The sequence below is a fragment of the Pungitius pungitius genome, chromosome 19 (assembly GCF_949316345.1).
Source record: "Pungitius pungitius chromosome 19, fPunPun2.1, whole genome shotgun sequence".
Lineage (NCBI taxonomy): Eukaryota > Metazoa > Chordata > Actinopteri > Perciformes > Gasterosteidae > Pungitius > Pungitius pungitius.
In genome coordinates, this window is record NC_084918.1 from 6,338,495 (window position 1) to 6,359,013 (window position 20,519).

Genomic DNA, 20,519 nt, shown 5'->3' on the forward strand with positions numbered 1-20,519 from the left:
ATGCGATGCTTACTGAATCCAAAATATACGTATATGTTAATGACTTCGGCACTGTATATATATATATTTTGGATTCACACCTTATTGTTACACCATTACTACTATAAATAGTAGTTCCTAATGAAAATTGTTTCCTTTTAACTTGATTCACCACACAACAAATGAAATGGAGCAACTTCCACCTCTTGTGGCTGTATGCGGTATTTCACCCCGCAAACTCCGACCCGGAAGTGACGCAGCCTGTATTTTTCCTGTACCACGTGCAGAGCTCAACGTGTGACACAGCAGCTCAACAACATGGCGGCGTGCAGCGTGGAAGCGCTGCTAGCGAAAGCGGAGCAAGAGGAGGCCGAGAAACTGAAGAGCATCTCGGTCCAGAAAGAGCTCGAGCTGGAGTTCGACATCGGCAACCTGCTGGCGATTGACAAAAACCGCATCGAGTCCCGGGACTTCCGGGAGCAGAAGAAAGAAGACTTCCTGCGGTCGCTAGCACGCGACAACACGCAGCTGCTCATCAACGAGATCTGGAAGCAGCCCACGGAGAGGGTCGAGGAGGCGATAGTCACCAAACTACCGGACCCGGTGACCGCGCTGCCCCGCGAGAAGCCGCCCCCGAAGCCCAGGGCGCCCACCAAATGGGAAGAGTTCGCCAAGCTCAAAGGCATCCAGAAGAAGAAGAAGACCAACTTGGTGTGGGATGAAACCGCGAAGGACTGGCGGAGGCGCTGGGGCTACCAGAGGGCCAAGGACAACACCAAGGAGTGGCTGATCGAGGTGCCGGTGACCGCGGACCCCAACGAGGACCAGTTCGCCAAACGCACCGCGGCCAAGAAGGAGCGAGTGGCCAAAAACGAGTTCAACCGGCTGAAGAACATCGCCCGGGCGCAGAAGGTGAAGCTGCCCGGCGAAGGGCTCGTCCCGCGGGCCCAGCAGCCCAAAGAGGACCTGGCCAGGGCCGTGAGCGTGGCCAGGACCTCCACGGCGTCCATGGGGAGGTTCCAGGACCGCCTGCCCAAGGAGAAACCCCCGCGGAACACGGGCAAGAAGAGGAAGTTCGAGCCCAACATCGGGGACTTTTCCAGTGAGAAGAAGAAGCAGCTGGAGATGCTGCGGCTCATGGGCAGCAAGACGCCCAAGCTGGACATCAACAAGGCCGTCGCCAAGCAGATCAGGGAGGAGAACCGGGAGGAGGCCGTGGCCAAATACAAGAAGGGGAGCAAGAAGGGACGCCCGGGCAGCATGTCGGGGAAAGGGAAGGGTGGGAAAGGAAAAGGGGGCCAGGGGGGTAAAGGAAAAGGAAGCATGGGGGGCAAAGGTAAAGGAGGCCAGGGGGGCAAAGGAAGAGGAGGCCAAGGGGGCAAAGCTGGAGGGGGGAAGAGGAGAGGCAAACCTGGGCAGCAATAAGGACTCTGTATCCCGCTCGATCCGTTTGTGCATTCGGACTGGACATAAAAGATGCAATAATGTGCCAGAATAACATTTTGATTCATGTCTGTGAATGAGGGGGTGTGTGGTGTTGCGACTGTCCATCTGTAAACATCCGTCCCAGCGTTCACAGAGGTCGGCCTGTTTTGATATGTTTTTCGTTTTGAAAATTAAAATCAGTAGATTCTGTTTTTGTCAATCGTTTTTAGTTTTAGAGATTTCATCACAATGGGACTATTTCAACTGTGATGGGGAAGAAACGCGTAGGTGTAACCAATAGCAACAGCAAACACGGGATGTATTCGATCGTCTTGCATTACGCAAATATCAATAACTTTAAATAGTGCGTAAAAAAGATTTTCATGCCAGAAACGAACAATTTAAAAGTTAGTTGTCTGTGACCATTAAGAATAATATTTATATAAACATGCAACAGTAAACTATTTACACCTTGTAAGTAATCAGTGATCCCATTGCAAGGGTTCAAAGGTCAAAATGCAGAGAAATGTTTTCCTTCGGTCATGAGTGACACGTTATGCAGAAGAAGCTAAATGGATTTCCAGAGGCTGCTGTAACAAAACAAACATTTACGCCTTTTTAATAGAAGCTATGCATCGTCTCGCGATTTAATATAACAAAACTCTTAGTGATGTTAAACTTCACATAGTATGAAAAACCACTTGAGTATAAATTAACATTGTGTCAGGCTAATAAGTTATAAAAGGTCAAGTGCCAGATCTCAAAGTAGGTCATCAAGTTTGTGCTGAAAGCTTCAACATCTTTGAAAGATCTTCATTCACATGAAATCAGTCTGCTTTAAGGGAACTGCATCAAACTTGATGTAAACTTAGCAACAGATTAAACATGTTAGAAATCCAGGTGATTGAACTAACGTTTGCTAAGACTTCAACTCTGATTCACAGCAGCTTTTTGTTTTTAGTTAATCGTGTACATTTGAATGGCTTCTCTGGTTGGTCGAGGAGATGATGAAAGGAGCTCAGTGTGTGTGTGTGTGTGTTCTTCCCAGACGTAACCATCGGATCGGTCTTCTGAGCTCTAAGCTGCGATGTTTGGTTACGTAAAGGCTTTTCTTTGGCCTCGGCTTCTAGCCTGGAGACATCACACCAAATCAGGAGCAAGACGGACGCGTTAAGATTGCCAAAAAGCCAACGTTCAACGCAGTCAGACAGAACCCAGGCACATATTAACATGCTGCTGACATTTTAAACATCATTCCAGGGAATATGTAATACTAACAGTGAAAGGTCAGGCTACTTGTGAAGCCTTCCTTCTTCAGGGCTCGAGTCCAAACAAAGTTATTCAGCACTAAAGCTGTGGCCAAAGACAACAAGGTTAATCAGTTGTCTCATCCAGTTACCCTCGTTTTTCCTTTCTAGAATCAGTCTGTCATGCCGTCAGTTGATTTTTTTTTTTAATTTATGCATAATGGCGGCAGCTTCGCAGCAAACTTGTGATGCTTGGATGTGATTGTCTGGCTGAGTGATCTCTGGTGTTATTGATGGATGCTTTTTAATCACTGACATAAGCTCACAGCCAAGCTCCGTCGCACCAGAGTAGGAAAGGGGAGGTGTGTGTGTGTGTGTGTGTGTGAGAGAGTGTTTGGAGCGGTTCAATCACCATCTGTTGAGCAGTCCAACACCTCGTCCCAAGCCTATTTGTCTTTGTTCCTGCTCATCCATGCTACTGGAAATAGGACAGTCAATAACCATAAATCAATCAAGCCCTCCGGACGAGGTGGAATTAGGAATTCTCACCCATGTAGAGCGGCCTCTAAACTTCCCTCGCGTGTCACCAGATGGTCAAAGAACAATAGGCGCTGGCGTGAAGATGAGGTGGTCAAGCATGATCCCTGACAACGAGGACCGCCTCTTATTCCGCCGCCATCCATCAGTTAAATTTAATCTTCAACTCTAGGAAACCCTGTACATTAGTCTAATAATCACAAACATCTCCAATAAACTATTCAGTGTTTTCCACCCTAGTCTTGTGCTGTACGTGCTTGTCCTGTACGTTCTGTTGCTGTACGTCCTTGTGTGTGTGTTTTCTTTTTTTTTTTCGCCCAAGGAGGGACGTGTTGTCTCCCAGGTCCGGCTCCAGTCAGTGCTGCAGTGGATTAGTCAGCTGCATTTAGTGCAGAGGGAGAGCAGGAGCTTCGGGTCTGATCTTCAAGATGCAGCGCATCTACATGCACAGCAATGAACACTTTGAAGTCTTCACCACTGTCCTTGCTCCTCAAGGTGAGTGGTTGTCATATCTGCAGCGTAGCTTAGCGTGACCTTATTATTCATTGTTAGTGAGGACAATATGACACATCAATGTCAGATGACTAATGTAACTACAGCTATTGTGATGCATTGTTTGGTTTCTCTCCCAATGTTAATTTACTGGAAATGGTTGTATACTTGTTGTTGCATTTATGTAAAGGAATTTTCCTTTTTGCATATAAAAACTTGTTTTTTTGCTGATTCATTTCCATCTATTGGTTAACAGGGAGGCATCGGTACAGAGCAGAAGCTGAGACGGCAAGTTAGACTTTCTCCCTTATTCAGACATCCATCAGACATGCATTGATAAAAATGTATCATCAAGTATGTTAGTTGAATGTGTTTGTCTTAAAGAGCAGGAATATAATCCAAACCATATTTTTTTGTAATTGTGTACATTGTAAATACACTAAAGATTGATTTAATAAGAGTTTGACATTGACATTATGTAAATTCGGTCATATACCTCCGTTTTTATTATGAGATTTAATTCATCTTGTTCACCTGACAAACACGGACCACATTCAGGAGGAACAGGTAATGAAGAGTAGATCCAGATTTAGGGTCTCTATTTCACACTGCACACTACTTAATCTTTAAATCTTAACACATAATCCTATCCAATCACCGTGTCTAACCTTGAGACCGCAGAGAAAACACACACACACACACACACAGACTTGTGCTTTGTATCAATACAACAAAAAGGAACACGACAAAACTATCTCATTTAAAATCATTAGAAAATCACAATTCTCAGTAAAAGAAATAAAAATCAAATGACCTTCTGTAACTCTCCGTCTGACCACCAGATGGTAGTAGTGCACAGCTACAGGCCAAACTGGCCCGACGAGCTGGAGCTGTCTCTGGGTGACGTCATCCTGGTGCTGCCCAAGCACGAGGAGGAGCGGTGGTACGGGCGGCTGCAGGGCGGCCGGCAGGGCTACTTCCCCGCCTCCTGCGTGATGGAGCTGAGCCAGGTTGGTTGGCCTCATGCTGGATGTGCTCCGCAATGCGGCGTTACTGCTGCTTAATGTCTGCTCATCGATATGAACTCATTACTTTTTTTTTTACTCTCCTACCAACTTCTGTTGGTTATTGTCTTAGCAAATGAAGTGTTTCCTCACCCGAGGCTACATTTTTGATTGTGGCAAAATCGGTCATGAATATGTTAATATTATTGGACCGATTTTTAGCCAATTAGTATTAGCAGACTGACCAAATAGCGCTGATGATGTCACAGTGATGTCATCAAGGTAGTCATTATTTTAGCTTCTAAAAACTAAAAGGCTAAAAGTTTGTTGCATTTCAAAATAGTGGCCATTCACAGCAAGGAGAGTGCAACGAAAAACAGTAATCGCGTTGCATTATGGGAAGTGTAGTACCCAAAATTTGAGTTGGAGTTGTCTATGAGTCAGTGAATTGACTTGAAAGGACTATCTTCATGGGAGGATACTAGAGGAAGTCTAAAGTTTATTTCATGACATCCGTTGGACATTTTTTCAGGCGAATCTTCCTCCAAAAGCCCTACGAAGGGCTTTGTCTCTGAGGAGCTCAGCGCGCCACGACTCAGGTGGGAAGTAAGTGTGAAACTCACACAGCGTGCAACAAACATAACCACAGACATGAAAACAACAACAACATACACGTCCCCCTCAACAAGTGCGTGCATGAATATCATGCACACACCCGGCAGCTGTTCAACCCCCATCCCCTCCACACACACACACACACACACACACAACCCCCATTCCCCACATCCCGTCCCACTGCTCTCCGCCCAGCGCCCCTGAGCAGGTGGCTCCTCTCGTCCCTCATTAGTTGACAAAGCGCACTGATTACGAACCCCCCCCTGAACACACACACATGGAGGCGGGCACACACACACACACGCACACACACAAACGCACTATCTAGTCAATCCCCTCTCGCTGCACAGCATCTTATTAAAAGAGGAGGGAAAGGGAAGACTCTGTCGATTTCTCTGAAATGTTGTGAAAATGTTTCATAGCTCACTCAAAATCTCACTGCACCTCACATGCAGTTTATTTGACAGTGGGGGCCATTTATTTTCCTTTCGACCGGCCACTAAAACCAAGCTCACACACACACACACACACACCACACAGAGCCCCCTGTACAGCTCCGTGCCTGCCTTGTCTGCTCGCAGTGGAATTTGGGTCATGAGGAATAAACAGGGCCTTTGTGTTTGTTATTTCCTCTTTGTCCCCCAGTGGACACATTCGGCAGGCCCTGAGGAGGGGGAGCAGAGGAGCTGGAGGAGGAACGGTGCTGGACGGAGGCCAGGGTGAGACCGAGGGCCCCTTGCCGGCTCGGAGGCCCCGGATCGCTGCGCCGCAGCCCGTGACCTCCCAACCTGGGACACACAGATCCCCGAGCCTGCTCCACAGGATCTTGTCCAAATGCCGGAAAAAGAGTGAATGCCAGGGCGCCACCAACGGGGCCTTCGAGGGCGACTAAGAGGCCCCCCCTCTTTGTCCTGGGTGGCCGAACTGAGTTCACTTCGGCTGCGTTGTATGTTGAATGTGGGTGAACGTGGGGAACATCCAAAGTGTGAAAATAGAGGATCTAATATAGAATTCATTTCCACTCCAGGTCTTCAGGACTTGGCTGCAATAGTAGAAGCGAGAGGTTGAATTGTGAGTGTATGAACTTAAATCGATGATGTCACACAGGGGGTTTTGCATACGTCTTGTGTGACATGATGGATGGGGGCGTGTCCATGAGTGCGATAAGTTTGAATGTAGAGAGAGCTGAGAAGCTGCTGTTTTCTTCCCTATGTTTTCATCATGACAAGATCAAATGCAGGTTTTAAGCCTATAATCGAAATATTACTATATATATACATGTATATATTATGGTAAAAATAATCTTGTGAAAAAATAAGAATTAGTAAAGCAACAAGATATTTAACTGATCAAATGTAGCCTTCAGAGGAATGTTATTAATATTGTGTGTGCACATTTTGTTCCATCATGCATATTTCTTAACTATATCTGCTCAACTGTTGATATCTGTATATTTTGCTGCTTAACATCAAATAATTTTATAATTATAAAACCCACAAACCCTAACAGAGTAAATATTTTTATTTTAGTGTACATACCTCAGTATATTACCTCATAAATTGCCCCCCCCCTCCTATTTAACAGTGCCAGAGGAAAAAAACTAAAACAAAAACTCTCTCAAGCGAAAGAAAGTGTGACTGAGTCCTGCTGAAAGCTTCGCCAAAACGCCAGGGATTGTACCGGTTGCCCCGGCAACGCTCAAGCAGCCCCCATAAGTCGCATGTAGCCCTCTTCATCTGCGCCCCCCCCCCCCCTGGTGTGTACGCATGTAGCGGGGGTCTCTTTAAGGGTGGGCTGTGGAATCGCCTCCCTTCCCGAGGACATAAACACGGAACCTAATCCTTAACTTTGTCCTCGGTGGGGAAACACACTCCTCCCCCATTGAATATTCACTGTTGAATAATCCTTTGTAATAAAGGCTGTAGGAGGCAGTCACTCTGGGGCCAGTGTTTGGGCGGCATGTGTCGACCAAGGAAGGGTGTAAATGTTACAAGGAGCGACAGCTACACCGCTCCTCCTTGAACAGTCGGATCCATGGGAACATTTGCGTCCTGTTACAGCTCCTCTTTGGTTTAGAGACTTTCACTCGTTTGCCCGAGGGAGGGAACCACTGACAGCGTCGCACGTCTACCGTCAAATTCTGACATACGATAAACACAAATGACCGGTTCGCAAAAAGATCACGGGCGCCTCCCTTAATGAGATTTACCGTGTAGGAGGTGTGTAAAAGGAGAAAGGTGGCCTCTGGGAGTGTGAATGTTGAGATTAGTGCTGACATGTGGTTGATCATTTCTATTCCCGTTCAGTCACACACTGTGCAGAAACATGTCACTTTCATACTTGAATGAATCACCCAGTTGCTTCAGAACTGGGCAAATGGCCACTCACAAGTACTAACGTACCTCACACTGGGGGACACACAAACACAAGTGGAAACAGTGACCTATAAAGGGGCGGGAGGACCACGGTACAACATTTAACACACACACACATCCACATTCTCCCTCGAGGATGTGTGGAGTCTCCCGCCTAAAAGCGTCATGTCCATGCTGTGTTGTGCCTGTTTTTTTTTTTGGGGGGGGGGGGGGTAACAGGGTGCCTGCCAGATGACTGCTCTGTCAGCCCAATAATGGGCTGCCATCTGCTGTCTAGCATACACAAAGGCACACAGGGCATGTGTGCGTGAGCTTGGTGCACGCTCTTGCGTGTGTGCTCAGGGGAAGGAGGCAGGGGAGGGTGGTGCCGTTTCGCGTCCTCATGAAACAAGGGAGAGACACAAATGTTGCACTTTCTTGGTCCTTTATTGGCTAACCAGAGGACCAGAACTGAGCCAAAGACAGTACAAGACCTGTACTGGATCCTAATGATGGGGGGGGGGGCGCACACTGTGGGACCGGGCTTGTCTGCACACATTAGTTACGGGTCCTCATAAACCAATACAAACTGAGAGTTACAAACTGAGAGTTACTCCCCTTAAATACAAGCACGAAGCATAAGGTGCTGCCAATAACCAATTAAGTGGCCAAAGGTCCCTGACAGCTTTCAGCTCTCGGCGCGGGTCAGCCGAGAACAAAAGGGCCTCTTGTACGAGGACGAGAGCGAAGGGTGGACACATTGATTAAGTGGACGTGGCGTGCATGCGACACCCGTGTGTCGATGCGCACATTGTTTGTGCGCGCGTGCACTTCTGCTCCTTTGGCATAAGGCAAGTCGTCACGTCCTTCGCCTCCATCCATTCGAGGGGGCAATCGAGTGAATGGGCCTTTAAAACCAACAGCCACGAGGACAAAAGGAGCCCGCGGGCATTAAGTCATGGGTGAGTGGGCCCCTTTAGGGCCAGCAGCTGACCCTGTGGAGAGGCCTCTAGTTCTGCTGGAGGGGGGGGGGGGCGGGGGACCCCAGGCCAAGTGGACAGCATCCCGACATACACGCATCAGCTCCAAAGCACCAGACGCAACCGACGCCCACGCACAGTGGTCAACTCCACCTGGAGGGAAGGGGGGGGGGGGGGGGTGGAATCCGAAAAAGAAAAAAGAAAGAACAAGGTGGATCTGGATTTCAAATGTCAAAAATTCCTTCCATGGAATCCGATATTGGCGAAGGCTCAAGAGGTTGCCATGCCCGCTGGGAGCATGTCAGGAAAGAAGGATCTTCATTCAAGAAATCTTCATTAGGTGGGAAATAACTCTAAATGGAAGATGGGGGGGGGGGCGGGCTTCACTCAGTTCCAAAAAAAGAAAAAGAATGCCATAGATGTCATGCAACATATTCATTTATTTTTTTTCAAAATTAAGTACATGGTTACAAAGATGGTTGGCATGATTTCTATGGTACCGCGGTTATGACTTTGATCGAAAATGCTACAAAAATACAGTGTGTGTCACGTCATTCGGAGTGTGTGTTACATCTGTGACTCACCTCCGGGATCAAAGCAAAGTCCAGCATCATGTTTATTGCTCGTGCAGAACTACAGTAGTACATAAGAGCCGCTACTATCCTGTACTTAATTCCCTAAAAACCTATGATACATGGCCAAATGTTGTTATTGTACAAACACAAGTCAAACCCACAAACAGAACATTTAACACATGTATATACAGACACCAGTTTTAAAACAACCCTCTGTGGCCGTTGGTCTACTTTCAGTTTTTAGAGTCGTGTCCCGAAGACGCACTCCTGATCTTTCCACTCCTCCCTGACAAGATTCCCTTCTTATTCTCACTGAAAATGCTTAATGCAGGATAATCCAGATTATAACTGACACTGGATCTGCTAATGCCGGTAATACAAAGACCATTCTGTTGTGACACATCACCAGATTAGAGACGGTTTGTTTCAGGGCGATTGGAAATGGCATCAATCAAGCCTGTTAACATGGAAGCACAGCGCAGCACAATCCTTCAGAATCACACCAAAATGTGTGCATATTTACATTTACATTTTGTCAACACTTGTTAAATAATGAGGGAACGGGTTCGGGGTCTTTGCTCTGAGCCATTGGTCTAAAAAATATTAAAAAGGTGTTTTCGTGAGGCTTCAATAGTGTATTTCAGCAAAATGCTGCAGCAGAGCAGGAGAAATGAACATAATCAAGCAGCAGGATTGTAAGGTCAGCATTCAGTACGAAACAGGAAGACAAACACACACACACACACACACACACACACACACACACACACACACACACACACACACACACACACACACACACACACACACACACACACACACACACACACACACACACACACGTCGATCATTAAAATAAAAATAAGGACAAGAGCTACGTCAGAATGAACAAATGTTCAAAATTAAATGATGAGTAAAAAGTGCAATTTGTCTATGATTAGAGGTCGGAGATGGATTCCTGCTAATAGCAGAGAACACATTTAAATCAAAAAGGAAGGAAAATGTCACACAATCACAGGTACAACTATACAATGATTATGTGTTAGCCCGATGAAAAAAAACAACAAATGGACGTAATGAATTAGAGCCGGTGCATCTTCTAACTTGGAGTAATGAAACTGAATTGTAGCCCAATCCTGATTTTAAAAAGAGAAAAAACAATAAAATTCTTCAATAATTTCTCTTAAATGTTTTTTTGTTGTTGAAATAAATAAATTAGCAGATATTAAATAAATAAAAACCTACAGCCTTCACATGAAAAGTAAATTGTTCTGAAACAAATGCTTGTAATAGAACATTAACAATATAAAAACAGTTTTTAGGCTTTTTTGTTTTAGACTGTTTTGTTAGCTAAACTTAGTTTAGTTAGTTAAACTTAAAAACTCATATTGTTCGATTTATATTAATATCTAAGCTTTAAAGCTGTCAGATAATAAATAAAAAACAGCAAAAAGAAATAAACATTAAGGTACCCTTCCATTTTCAGGTTTCTTTTTTTTTTTTTTTTTTTTTTTTACACATGTACAATGCAATGAAAATACATTCAACCGACGTCTCGACAGACAATACGGCCTCGGGGGGGGGGGAGGGGAAACGCGTTGTTGGAAAAACACACTGTCACAAGTGTTACCCAGTTTGCTCCATTCACAGCAGCCGGATCAACTCAGTAGTGCAATACTGACAGTTTCCTATTTCCATCCTCAGATGCTTCACATCGGCGCCGCCTCACAAAAACAAAACTTAACACGTAGCTGCATTCCGGTGTCTCTGTTGGACATTATGTTCTGTACTGTAGGAGTGTAGTTAAAGACGGGGGCGGGGGGAATTGTTTTTGAATGCAGGGGTGTCCGTGAGATGCTACACATTCTCTGAGCGATGGGTACAGTCACTGACGAGCAGTGTTGCTTAAAACATGTCTTTCTTTTCATGTCAACAATATATTAACAATATAAAAACTCAGAAGCAGTCGCTGCTAGCAATAAACAGAATTTCTACCACCTGCTGAATGCGACGGTTGTTTCAATACTCGCTGGTGCAGAAAGAATGTCCGGCCCTTTCACATCTGTACAAAAAAAAAAAAAAAGCTCCGGGTTGCCAGGTTTGGTGCATTCGAAGGAAAAACAGACCAAACAACAAACTACTTGGGCAGTGAAGTATAAAGTGTGACAGATGAGCTGGTTTGTGTCTGTTGGATTGTCTCTCACAGGATAAAGTGGAGGCGTCGCTCGCTAGACGGGGTGGGTGGGTGGTTGGGGGGGGGGGGGGGGGGGGGGGGGCAGTAGTGTTGCATGCGCGGCCTCAAAGCACCAGGGCCCTCGAGGTAGAGCCGGACGACGTGTAGGGGTTCAGGTACTTGCGGGCCTGTTCCGTCATGATCAGCTGGTCCTCCGTCTTGCCGTAAACCACCGCTTCCCACTCACTCACCTGCAGAGAAAGTTTACCAACGGTTGCCCCCAGGAGCTTCGGGAGGGGGTTTTATTTTGAAAAGACTGCTCTTTGCCTACCGGTGCCGCCGCGTGTTTCGGTGCCTTGCGGCAGGCGAGGAGCTTCTTCGCGCGGGGGCTCGTGAAGCGAGGAGGATGAGCGGCCACCGACGGGGGGGGCCCTCGCCCGGGAGTCAGCGGGCGGCTTGTCCCTTCTTTCTCGGGGGTCCGGGTGGCGAGCAAAGAGCCTGCGAGGACGCTTTCGCCGGGCACCTGCAGCACGAGGTTGGATCAAACAAACACAAGGAACGATGATGCTGCACTTAATTGCATGCGTTTGTAAACCGGTGAACAAGTGTCGTGACTTACTGGTGCGTTGTCGAGCTGCTCTTGGAAGAGTTGGACACTGGGGCCGTCTTTCCCCCACGGGTCCAGCACAAGAGACTTGCGCACTTTTCTAGCCGGGCCGTCGATCTGAAAGCAAGAGGAGCGTGACGCGATTGTACGAAGCGGAGAGATTATGCGTCAGAGTGCATTTGTCTCTTCAAACAACAGAGACGTAAGTTAGTATGTGTGAAATAAGAGAAGAACATGCGTACACATACGTTATGTTTCCATGCTCTGTAATCTGGCTGCAGGTCCGATCTGTTAAAGAAGTCTGCCCCAGTCTCCTGCTTCAAAACTTCTCGAATGTCTTCTTCTAGAAATGCCAGAGGCTGTGGCTGAAACAGACACGTAGATTTAACCGTGAGATCATGTTGCTATGTACTGCACAAACTAAGAAAATGTTATCATAGAGGTTAATGAAAGTGAACATGCAAGTTAAAATGGGTCATAATTCACTTCTTACCTCCATCTTTAGGGGCCCGTGCATTTTCTCCTGAGCAGCCAAAGCATTTTTGAAAGGAGTCGGCGTTCGCGGGGTTGGAATCATGACCGTTTTACGGAATTTAGGGGTCCGTAAACTACAAAGTTGACAGAGAATATAACAGTGAGTACTCTCCTGCCACTAATCTAACTTATTAACAGATGTATTGTGCCTCTACCAGCTGGCAGAGCACGCTTCTGGCCTTCATACCAGCTCTTGTGGCAAGTACACTGCTTTTATTAAATGAATTTACCCATCATTCTCTTTCTGGTGCTTGGGTGTGGTCTCTTTGTGGAGCGGCGTGTGGAGGAGACACCTTTGGCCGCACACGGGCGTTGAGGTGTGGGAGGGGTTGTCCAGATTGAGGTGCTCCGCCCCCGACATGTTGCAGAACTGGGCCAACAGACACACAGGGCATATTAGCCACGTGACTAACGCGACCCGAGCGCGTCACCTCAAGCGGTGCGGATCGGTAGAGAGAGCGTTCACTTACTCGTGACGGCGTGAATGGCATCGATTTTGTCGGCGTCTTCCTGGGAGAATTTGTGATGTTCTCCAAGAACGGAGAGCGGGTCCTGTCAGGTGAAGGAGACGGCTCCCCCCTCTCCCTCCTCCGCCTCCTCCCGACGGAGGCTTGGGGGTTTCTGGAGGAGCTGATCGGGGTCAAGGAGGCGACGCCGCCCGCACCGAACGAAGCGCCGTTCTTATCCCGACCCGACGGTACTGCGGGCGGAGTGTTGACCGCTAAGGCCATCGAGTTGTCTGCGGTCCTCTCCTGCAGGAGAGTGGTGTAGCCCGCCTGGTTGTGGCGGGGAGGCGTCGCCGTCTCCGACAAATCGAAACTGGCCACGTCGTTCCACGCGCCGGGGTCCTGCAGGGCGAAACACATCTACGGAGGCTCTTTAATACACCCGTGGCTCTCGGCTAGCTCGGCAGATCCGGTTCCTTCGGCGGACTCACCGAATCAATGAGCTCCATGGTCTCTGCGAACTCCGGGATGGTCTGCAGGGTGGAGAGCACGGCGCTGGCCTCCACTGCCAGGAACTTGCTGGGGGAGATGGGAGGCGGGGGTCCTCGGGGGGTCTCGGGCCCCCTCCAGGCCCGTCTCTCCGCCTGCTCCTCTACGCTGCTGCTGCTCGTTGTCAACATTTTGTCCGACACACTGTCGGACCAGGCAGAGTACTGCTCCAAACTCTGAGGGGGGGGGATGAGAGAATGCGGGTCAGGCTTTTTCTCCCTTTTTCTTCAAATGCTGAGGACAACGGCAGTGATGCAACACAGCGGGCCGATGTCGACCGTTCTATTGTTCAATCTGCAGTCACCGATGGCAGTTAACGAATGGAGTGAGGGACAGAACAGGAAGAGGAGAGACAGAGGAGAGTGCTTGGTTCAAACTGCTGGCTGAGCGAGGGCAGGTGAGGGAGGGGTGGAGGGGGTACTAGAAGGGATGAGGGAGCTGGTTCATGTTTAGAACCATAATAATGGTGGATGGGGGGAGGGAGGGGGGGGGCCACCAACCACAGCTTCAGGCCAGTCTGAATGAGTAGCGAGATGGGGAAAGTAGTTACTATAGCAACACTACGGCAAACCAGGCTACAGACACGCATACATGTGTGCCATTCTTGTTCTCACATGTATACACTGCAAAAAGTCCATTTAGCGTCAAGCCATAAAATCTCCTTTTCCCCCCCAAAAGGAGAGAAAAGTGCACAGAGGAGATTTGAGAGATCCCTGTTAACGAGTGTTAAGTATAAAAGGTTTCCAAAACAACACCAGGTTCAGGAAAATAATCTCTCGGCATCTCACTTTGATTTAATTGTAAGACTCTATGTTAAAACAAGATAACTACATTCATGTAAAAATAAAAAAAGATAAAGGACTTTTTCCAGTGTATGTCAGCTACAAACACACGCAGCCTATGCTGATCAACTACGCAAACACACGTTGGGAGTGTGTTTCTTACACGTGGACCTCTGCACTGCGCTTGCCGCTGGACTTCATTCTCTGCTGACATAAGCAGCAGCTCAAGCTCCTTAATTCTTTGCTCTCTGTCAGGATCATCCGGGCAGAACGGCTGAAATAAACAAACGTCGGGGAGGAGAGGGCGAGAGGACAGGAGGAAAGGAAGAGGTTAAGAAGAACCAGACAAAAAAAACAAAAACAAACACAGATATACACGTGACATATCCACGGGAGCATTTGAGACTTGTTAGGTGAAATAACGGAACATTCAAGCACTTGATTTGAAATCCAGAGTTAGTGACCGCAAGGAAGATAACTTCAGAAAGTCAGGAAAAATACGGAGAGCTTCCCCCACCGGCATGCAAAGAAAGACACCGAGATAAAACTCACCGATACGAAGCCAGCGTCCATCAGGTGTCTGCTGTGAGGATCGTACGGATAGCTCCCCATCTAAAACACAAAGAACCGGACTTCAATAACAAAGACCACTCAGGAAGTAGTCCTATTGGGGCGGAGTTCAGCGGGGAAGAGGACCTGGTTGGGTGGTGCCGGTGGAGGCCGGGGACTGCGATCACAGCGCTGCAGCTCCGTCGGCGTGGGGGGACACGGCCTCTGGTGGCGTCTCTTCAAACCGCCGTGAGAGGGGGCGAAGCTCTTGCAGCCGTCCTGCAGGTATCCCTCGTGCTCCACCTTTCTCCTCATGGTGGAGTTCCAATGGTTCTTGATGGAGTTGTCCGTCCTGTCGGAGAGAGGACGGGTGACTTGTTGTCAGCTCATCAAACCGGCTGTGCGAGAGAGGGGGGAGGGGGGGAGGTTCTAATTACCGGCCGGGGAGGAGCTTGGATATCTCGGCCCAGCGGTTGCCGAGGCGTTTGTGGGCGTCGTAGATGATCTTGTCCTCTTCCTGAGTCCACGAAGACTTCTTCACCTCCGGGTTGAGGTGGTTGTGCCACCGCTCTCGGCACTGCTTCCCGATCCTCCCCTGCAGGTGCTTGGCGATCACCGACCAACGCTTGGGGCCGTACTTGTGCACCAGGTCGATGACCTGCACGAACATGGCCAGAGATACTTTGATTCTATGGAAGGTGTAAGGTGAAGCCCCGCCCCCCAAATTGGATTCATTCGACCTACAAGCTGGTGTCAGGAGGGAAATCGCATCGTTATCCTTTTCTCTTTTTAGAGTTTTTATGGAGCCTGTAGCAGCACGCTGGAATGTTTCTATCATTCCCGAAGAAAATGTGTGTTATTGACAGGACTGACTTTTTTTATGATATGAAGCCAATATTTTTGAAGGATTGTGAACCATTAAAGGAATAAATAGTCATCTTCCTACAAAGGGCGTTAAGCTGAGTGACTCAGAAAGTCTGGGTGACGTAGTGGAGCATTTGGTTAGCATGGCAAAGAAAGTCCTTGCGGGAAGTAACCGCCCTGTTAGGGGCTTTTACTTTGCACATTGTGGCATTTGTGCTCTCTCACTTGGACTGAGCTCCCCACAGCTTCCTTCTGTCACCCCTATCGTTTACCAGTTCTCTCTTCTCACTTGATATCTGGCGACACATTCCCGGCTCCGCTTACCTTTTGATCCTCCTCTTTTGTCCAGGGTCCTTTTACCAGCTCCGGGTTGAGCACCTTCTGCCAGCGGTGCTGGCATTGGCCATCTGTCCTCCCCTGTGACATCGCCGCACAAAGCACAACACCTCATCACGCCACTACCTCACAGTTACACCAGACAGCTGTCTATGAATCTGCCCCCCACCCCCCCCCCCCCCCCCCACACTCACACCATCTCGCACGACTGTTAAAAACATCCTGTTTAGGAACGATGGTAATTACAGGGTTGCTAGACGGGTGTCAAGTGTTAGAAGGATAAGACGTGGACGAATATGGCATAAAGCAGTGAGATACTAATCTTAATATTCAAATAGCTATTGCGGTGCGGACGCATACTTACAGAGAAAAAGTTAGCTACTAGTTTCCAGGAGTCGGGTCCATGCTGCTCTACAAGTTTTTTCAGCTTTTCATCCTGAAGGGAGATCCAAAAAAAATAAAATAAAATAAGAGACCTTCTGAGGAAATGCAGTCATCCACAATACCAGAAAGAACTAAAGGTTCTCAGATTAAATGTAAATCATTACCACGTCCCCGTTTCAGTCCCTTAACGTACAAACATCTTTAAGTACGTGCCTCTGATGAACTTACCTCATCTCGGGACCACTTTACTTTGGACAGGGTCTTTTTATCTTTGCTCTTCTCTTTGCTCTCTTGGTCTGTAGAGTGTAGCTCTTCGTCCTCATCATTGCTAAAACTGCAAATGAGGGGGGAAATAAAAGAAGAGTCGGTTTTATTAGTAAGTCCAAACTCAATGACTATAAGCAGGTAGGAAAAGACTATTGCATGGAAATGTTATTACAGGCATCGGTACCAGCATCTTAGTTTCTACCAGAACGTAGAGCGCAGTAAAACTTTATTCAGATTAATCATAGAAATTGCGTGCAAACAGGCAACGCCCTCTGCTTGTAAAAAGATACTTCTCAAAGTAAAGAAGAGCACAGAAAGTTAATTTATTAAACTCTTTTAGTGGATTCTTCAAAATAATCTGCTGAGTTTAACAAGGTGGATTTGTTCTTTTCTTGGGTGAGTCATTTATAACGGACCATGCTGATTTCAATAAAACAATGAGTAATAAAAACAGACAAGTAAATAAAATGATATTTAACAACAGATTGAACAGAAATGAGCTTGTTAGACTGCCGGGTCTCAGTGAGACACAATAACACAACAGGGCTTTCCCCTTCGGAGAAGAAGAGGACCATTCATTTTTGACAAAACGTGTCGCAATAAAAAGGAAAGAAAGAAACAACTTGTAAGGACGTGTACGTGGCTGCGTACAAGAACACAAAATACCTCTTCACTGACCAAAGAAGTTGGCAGGTGGCACTGTACTTCTGTGTTCCCATAAAGCCTGCTGCTGGGCAACACTTTATGGTGGTGGAAAAGAAATGTCAGAAATGGAGGCAAAATGAGGCTTTTCTGTTCCTGAGAGTTGTTACTGTAAAGCAGGCCGTGCACGTAACCACACACAAACGGGTCTTGTTTTTCCGACCGTGTATGAAAGGTCTTCTTCTGCGTGGAAACGTTAAAAATGGCGATTGAGTTTCCCCTCACCGGAGCGTTTAAGAGACGAGGGGAGTCCGAACCTACGGCTGAACAGGAAGGAGGGGAGGTGAGGGGCGATCCCCGATCAACAGGCTCTTTCACCTCAAGAGGTGTGTGTGTGTGTGTGTGTGTGTGTGTGTGTGTGTGTGTGTGTGTGTGTGTGTGTGTGTGTGTGTGTGTGTGTGTGAGTATGGATAGAAGAGGCGGTGCACCGGGGTGTGGTCTGGGGAACAGGAGAGCCCTAACGGCCCAGTTGTTCAAAGTTTTAAAAAAAGCAGGCAGACCCAAAAGCCTCTTTACACTTTACACTATGAATAAAATATGTATTCATATTAAAAGGAACATTCAGACAAGAAAAGAAATGCACAAACATTAATTGTGATAATGTGCTGCAATAGAAAGGAGTTGATTTGGTAACATACACCCATCTTAAGCCAGTAGTTCACCAGATGGGAACAAAAGGAGGTGGTGGTTGTGAGGTATAAACAATTAGTTCATTACAGCATAATAAAGGGAATCGGCCATCTTCAAAAAGCTTGTTTCGCCCATTCAAAAATCCAAAGATCTATTTTTGTGTGAAATAAAACTGACAATTGTTTCAAATCTTTCCAATTGGTGAGCGGGATAAATTAATCTTTGATTATCAGAATTGGTGCCAATCCTCATATTAAAACTAATCAATTCACTGCATTGTATGTTTGTGTATATATTGCCGCAAAATATATATATATATATAAATATTATATATATGTGTGTGTGATGTGTGTGATATATATATATATATATATATATATATATATAGTTGCACATGGTTGCATATCCTCATCAATGTGCACCTGTCTGTTGATATATTTAAATAATCTCCTGCTTCCTTTGTCATTATAATCTGATCCCACAAACCAGCACATTTGTTTTATCAGTACCTTTTGACACTGTGGGTTTTTTTTTAAAAGAGCTTTTGTTACACTTGTGCAGTAAAGAAAAGTGTACATACAAAGAACACATTTAAAAAATGATAACATTTTTTCGTTATGTAGCTTTTTATATGTGGTTCGTCCATTGATTGAGAAAACAATATCTTAAACACTTATCTATATATATATATATTACAACTAATCTGACTGAGTTGTGTGTCCAAAGATGATGTTTTTGCATAACTGCTGTTTGACAATCGGCTAAATATGATGCACTCTGGGCTCTATGAATGCACCAGTATAAAGAAAACAAAAGCCTAAGCCAGGTTTAAAAACACATTGACAAGCGATCATTTTTACATAAGCAGTGTCTTATGTATTTTACGCTTTCTATACTTATTTTAACGCTACAGGGAGAGGTCAAATCACGTCATAATAAATATACTAAATCTCGTACGAGTATTCGTTCCTCCGTTCAGTTCAAGTCATTAATCATTAACTACGGGGGCCTCGTGGCTGTGTGACCCGTGCAGGTGCACATGCATGCACGCCGTATTACAAGAGCATCTATTTCACGTCCCCTAAAGGTGAGCACCCGGCAGGCTGCACGGTGACGTGCTGCGGCTCACTCACCTGCGTGGTTTCACGTTGTCCATGACACTCGGTGGGAGGATCGAACCTTTTCCAAGACGAACCCGTAGTTTGGCAGCTGTCTAAAATCACTCAGTAGTAGATGATCATCCATAGAAATCGCCGTGAGTCATCGCACGTTTTCTCGGGAGAGGCGGCACCGTCCGGCCGGCAGTCTTCGGCTAAGCAGCGCGCTAATTTTAACGTCCAGTCCGCGACATCACGACCGCTGCGGAGACGCCTCGTTCGCCGGCGATATCATCTTCCCGAAGAAAAGCTTCGCTTTGTCGTCTTCTGTTACTTGTTTCTGGTGAGTCAACATGAAGTAGAGGAGACTAAGCCGCGGCTTGTGTTACTCTCGGCTGTCCCTGTCTAACTCTTCTGTACTTCTTAATCGGCGTTATGTTTTTTTTTTTTGTCCATCCCGCCGATTCTCGCGCCCAGCCCTCTGCGCAGGCGGCCTCGCTCCTGATTGGTCAGAAACTAGGCTGTGAGACGAGGCGTCTGTACTCAAACCTGATAGGGCGGGAGGGAGGAGAGGCTCGAGTGTGATTGGTTATAACTGTACGCAGGGTACGTTTCGTTGGTGGAAATCATTGAGGAGGCGGGTGATAGTTTAGACAACTGTAAAGTCACCTTTTCGAGCTGAAAGGATCTCTTCATCAAGGCAGTAATGATTCAAAGCCGAGTGCGGGGACCATCGGGGGCCCTCCATGGGGTTCCAATCTCCCAAATGTATCCCTGTAATCACCAATGCTGATATGCTATTTTGATTCATTATGTTTAGTATGTTATTTTTTATTACATATTCATACAAGCAGGTAGCTCTTCTATTACTATTTTATTTTTACCAGATGGTGTACAATTAAACAGGAGTGCACTGTGCATTGATGAGGCCACCTGCTGCTTTATAGGGATGTATTTGAGTTGACATAACATCATATTTGCATCATATTTGAGAAGATCAAGGCTTAAGATTCTTACTAATATTACAATCTATTCCCATTCCACGGAAGCACTTTCGACGTAACTTCAGGGTAAACACAAATGTAAATAATAGCATTGATTTAGGTTGGCCTGGGCAATGCTATAACACTGTTGGTTTACTACAATGACTGGAACGCACTAAATACAATGGGACCAACATTTGATTCTATCTACAATATACATTTAGACAATTCAAACTGACATAACAATATATATATATATATATACTGTATATAACAATACAATATGTGCTCTTCTTTTTGACAGGCAGCTCTTACATAATGCGCACTCTGCTGACACCGTGTGGACAAACATTTGCCATCCGTGTAACACATTGTTCATATATTTATCTATTCGTTTTAAGTCAATAT

General features: G+C 46.5%; 2 protein-coding genes across 2 annotated transcripts; one reads left to right on the top strand and one right to left on the bottom strand.

The window, feature by feature from the left end:
- The first annotated feature begins 255 nt into the window (after positions 1-255).
- Positions 256-2,055, top strand: rrs1 (ribosome biogenesis regulator 1 homolog). The gene has a single exon (XM_037456310.2). The coding sequence runs from the start codon at positions 298-300 to the stop codon at positions 1,402-1,404; it is 1,107 nt and encodes a 368-aa protein (XP_037312207.1). The 5' UTR covers positions 256-297; the 3' UTR covers positions 1,405-2,055.
- A 9,430-nt stretch (positions 2,056-11,485) lies between these two features.
- mybl1 (v-myb avian myeloblastosis viral oncogene homolog-like 1) lies at positions 11,486-19,554 on the bottom strand. The gene is made up of 16 exons (XM_037456669.2): positions 19,165-19,554; positions 16,661-16,766; positions 16,413-16,484; positions 16,037-16,129; positions 15,286-15,506; positions 14,996-15,200; positions 14,852-14,911; positions 14,463-14,573; positions 13,460-13,693; positions 12,993-13,388; positions 12,753-12,892; positions 12,482-12,596; positions 12,237-12,353; positions 12,001-12,105; positions 11,713-11,904; positions 11,486-11,632 (listed from the first exon to the last, which is right to left on the bottom strand). Exons 1-16 carry the CDS (start codon positions 19,185-19,187, stop codon positions 11,507-11,509), a joined length of 2,316 nt encoding a protein of 771 aa, XP_037312566.2. The 5' UTR covers positions 19,188-19,554; the 3' UTR covers positions 11,486-11,506.
- Between the last annotated feature and the right edge of the window lie 965 nt (positions 19,555-20,519).

What these genes read in the sequence shown, in the direction of transcription:
- rrs1 (XM_037456310.2), top strand. Translation starts at nt 298, where the DNA reads ATGGCGGCGTGCAGCGTGGAAGCGCTGCTAGCGAAAGCGGAGCAAGAG.
- mybl1 (XM_037456669.2), bottom strand. Translation starts at nt 19,187, where the DNA reads ATGGACAACGTGAAACCACGCAG. An exon ending in CCATGGAGCTCATTGATTCG is followed by an intron (nt 13,389 to 13,459) that starts GTGAGTCCGCCG and finishes GAGCCTCCGTAG; the next exon opens with ATGTGTTTCGCCCTGCAGGA. An exon ending in AGCAGCTCGACAACGCACCA is followed by an intron (nt 11,905 to 12,000) that starts GTAAGTCACGAC and finishes CTCGTGCTGCAG; the next exon opens with GTGCCCGGCGAAAGCGTCCT.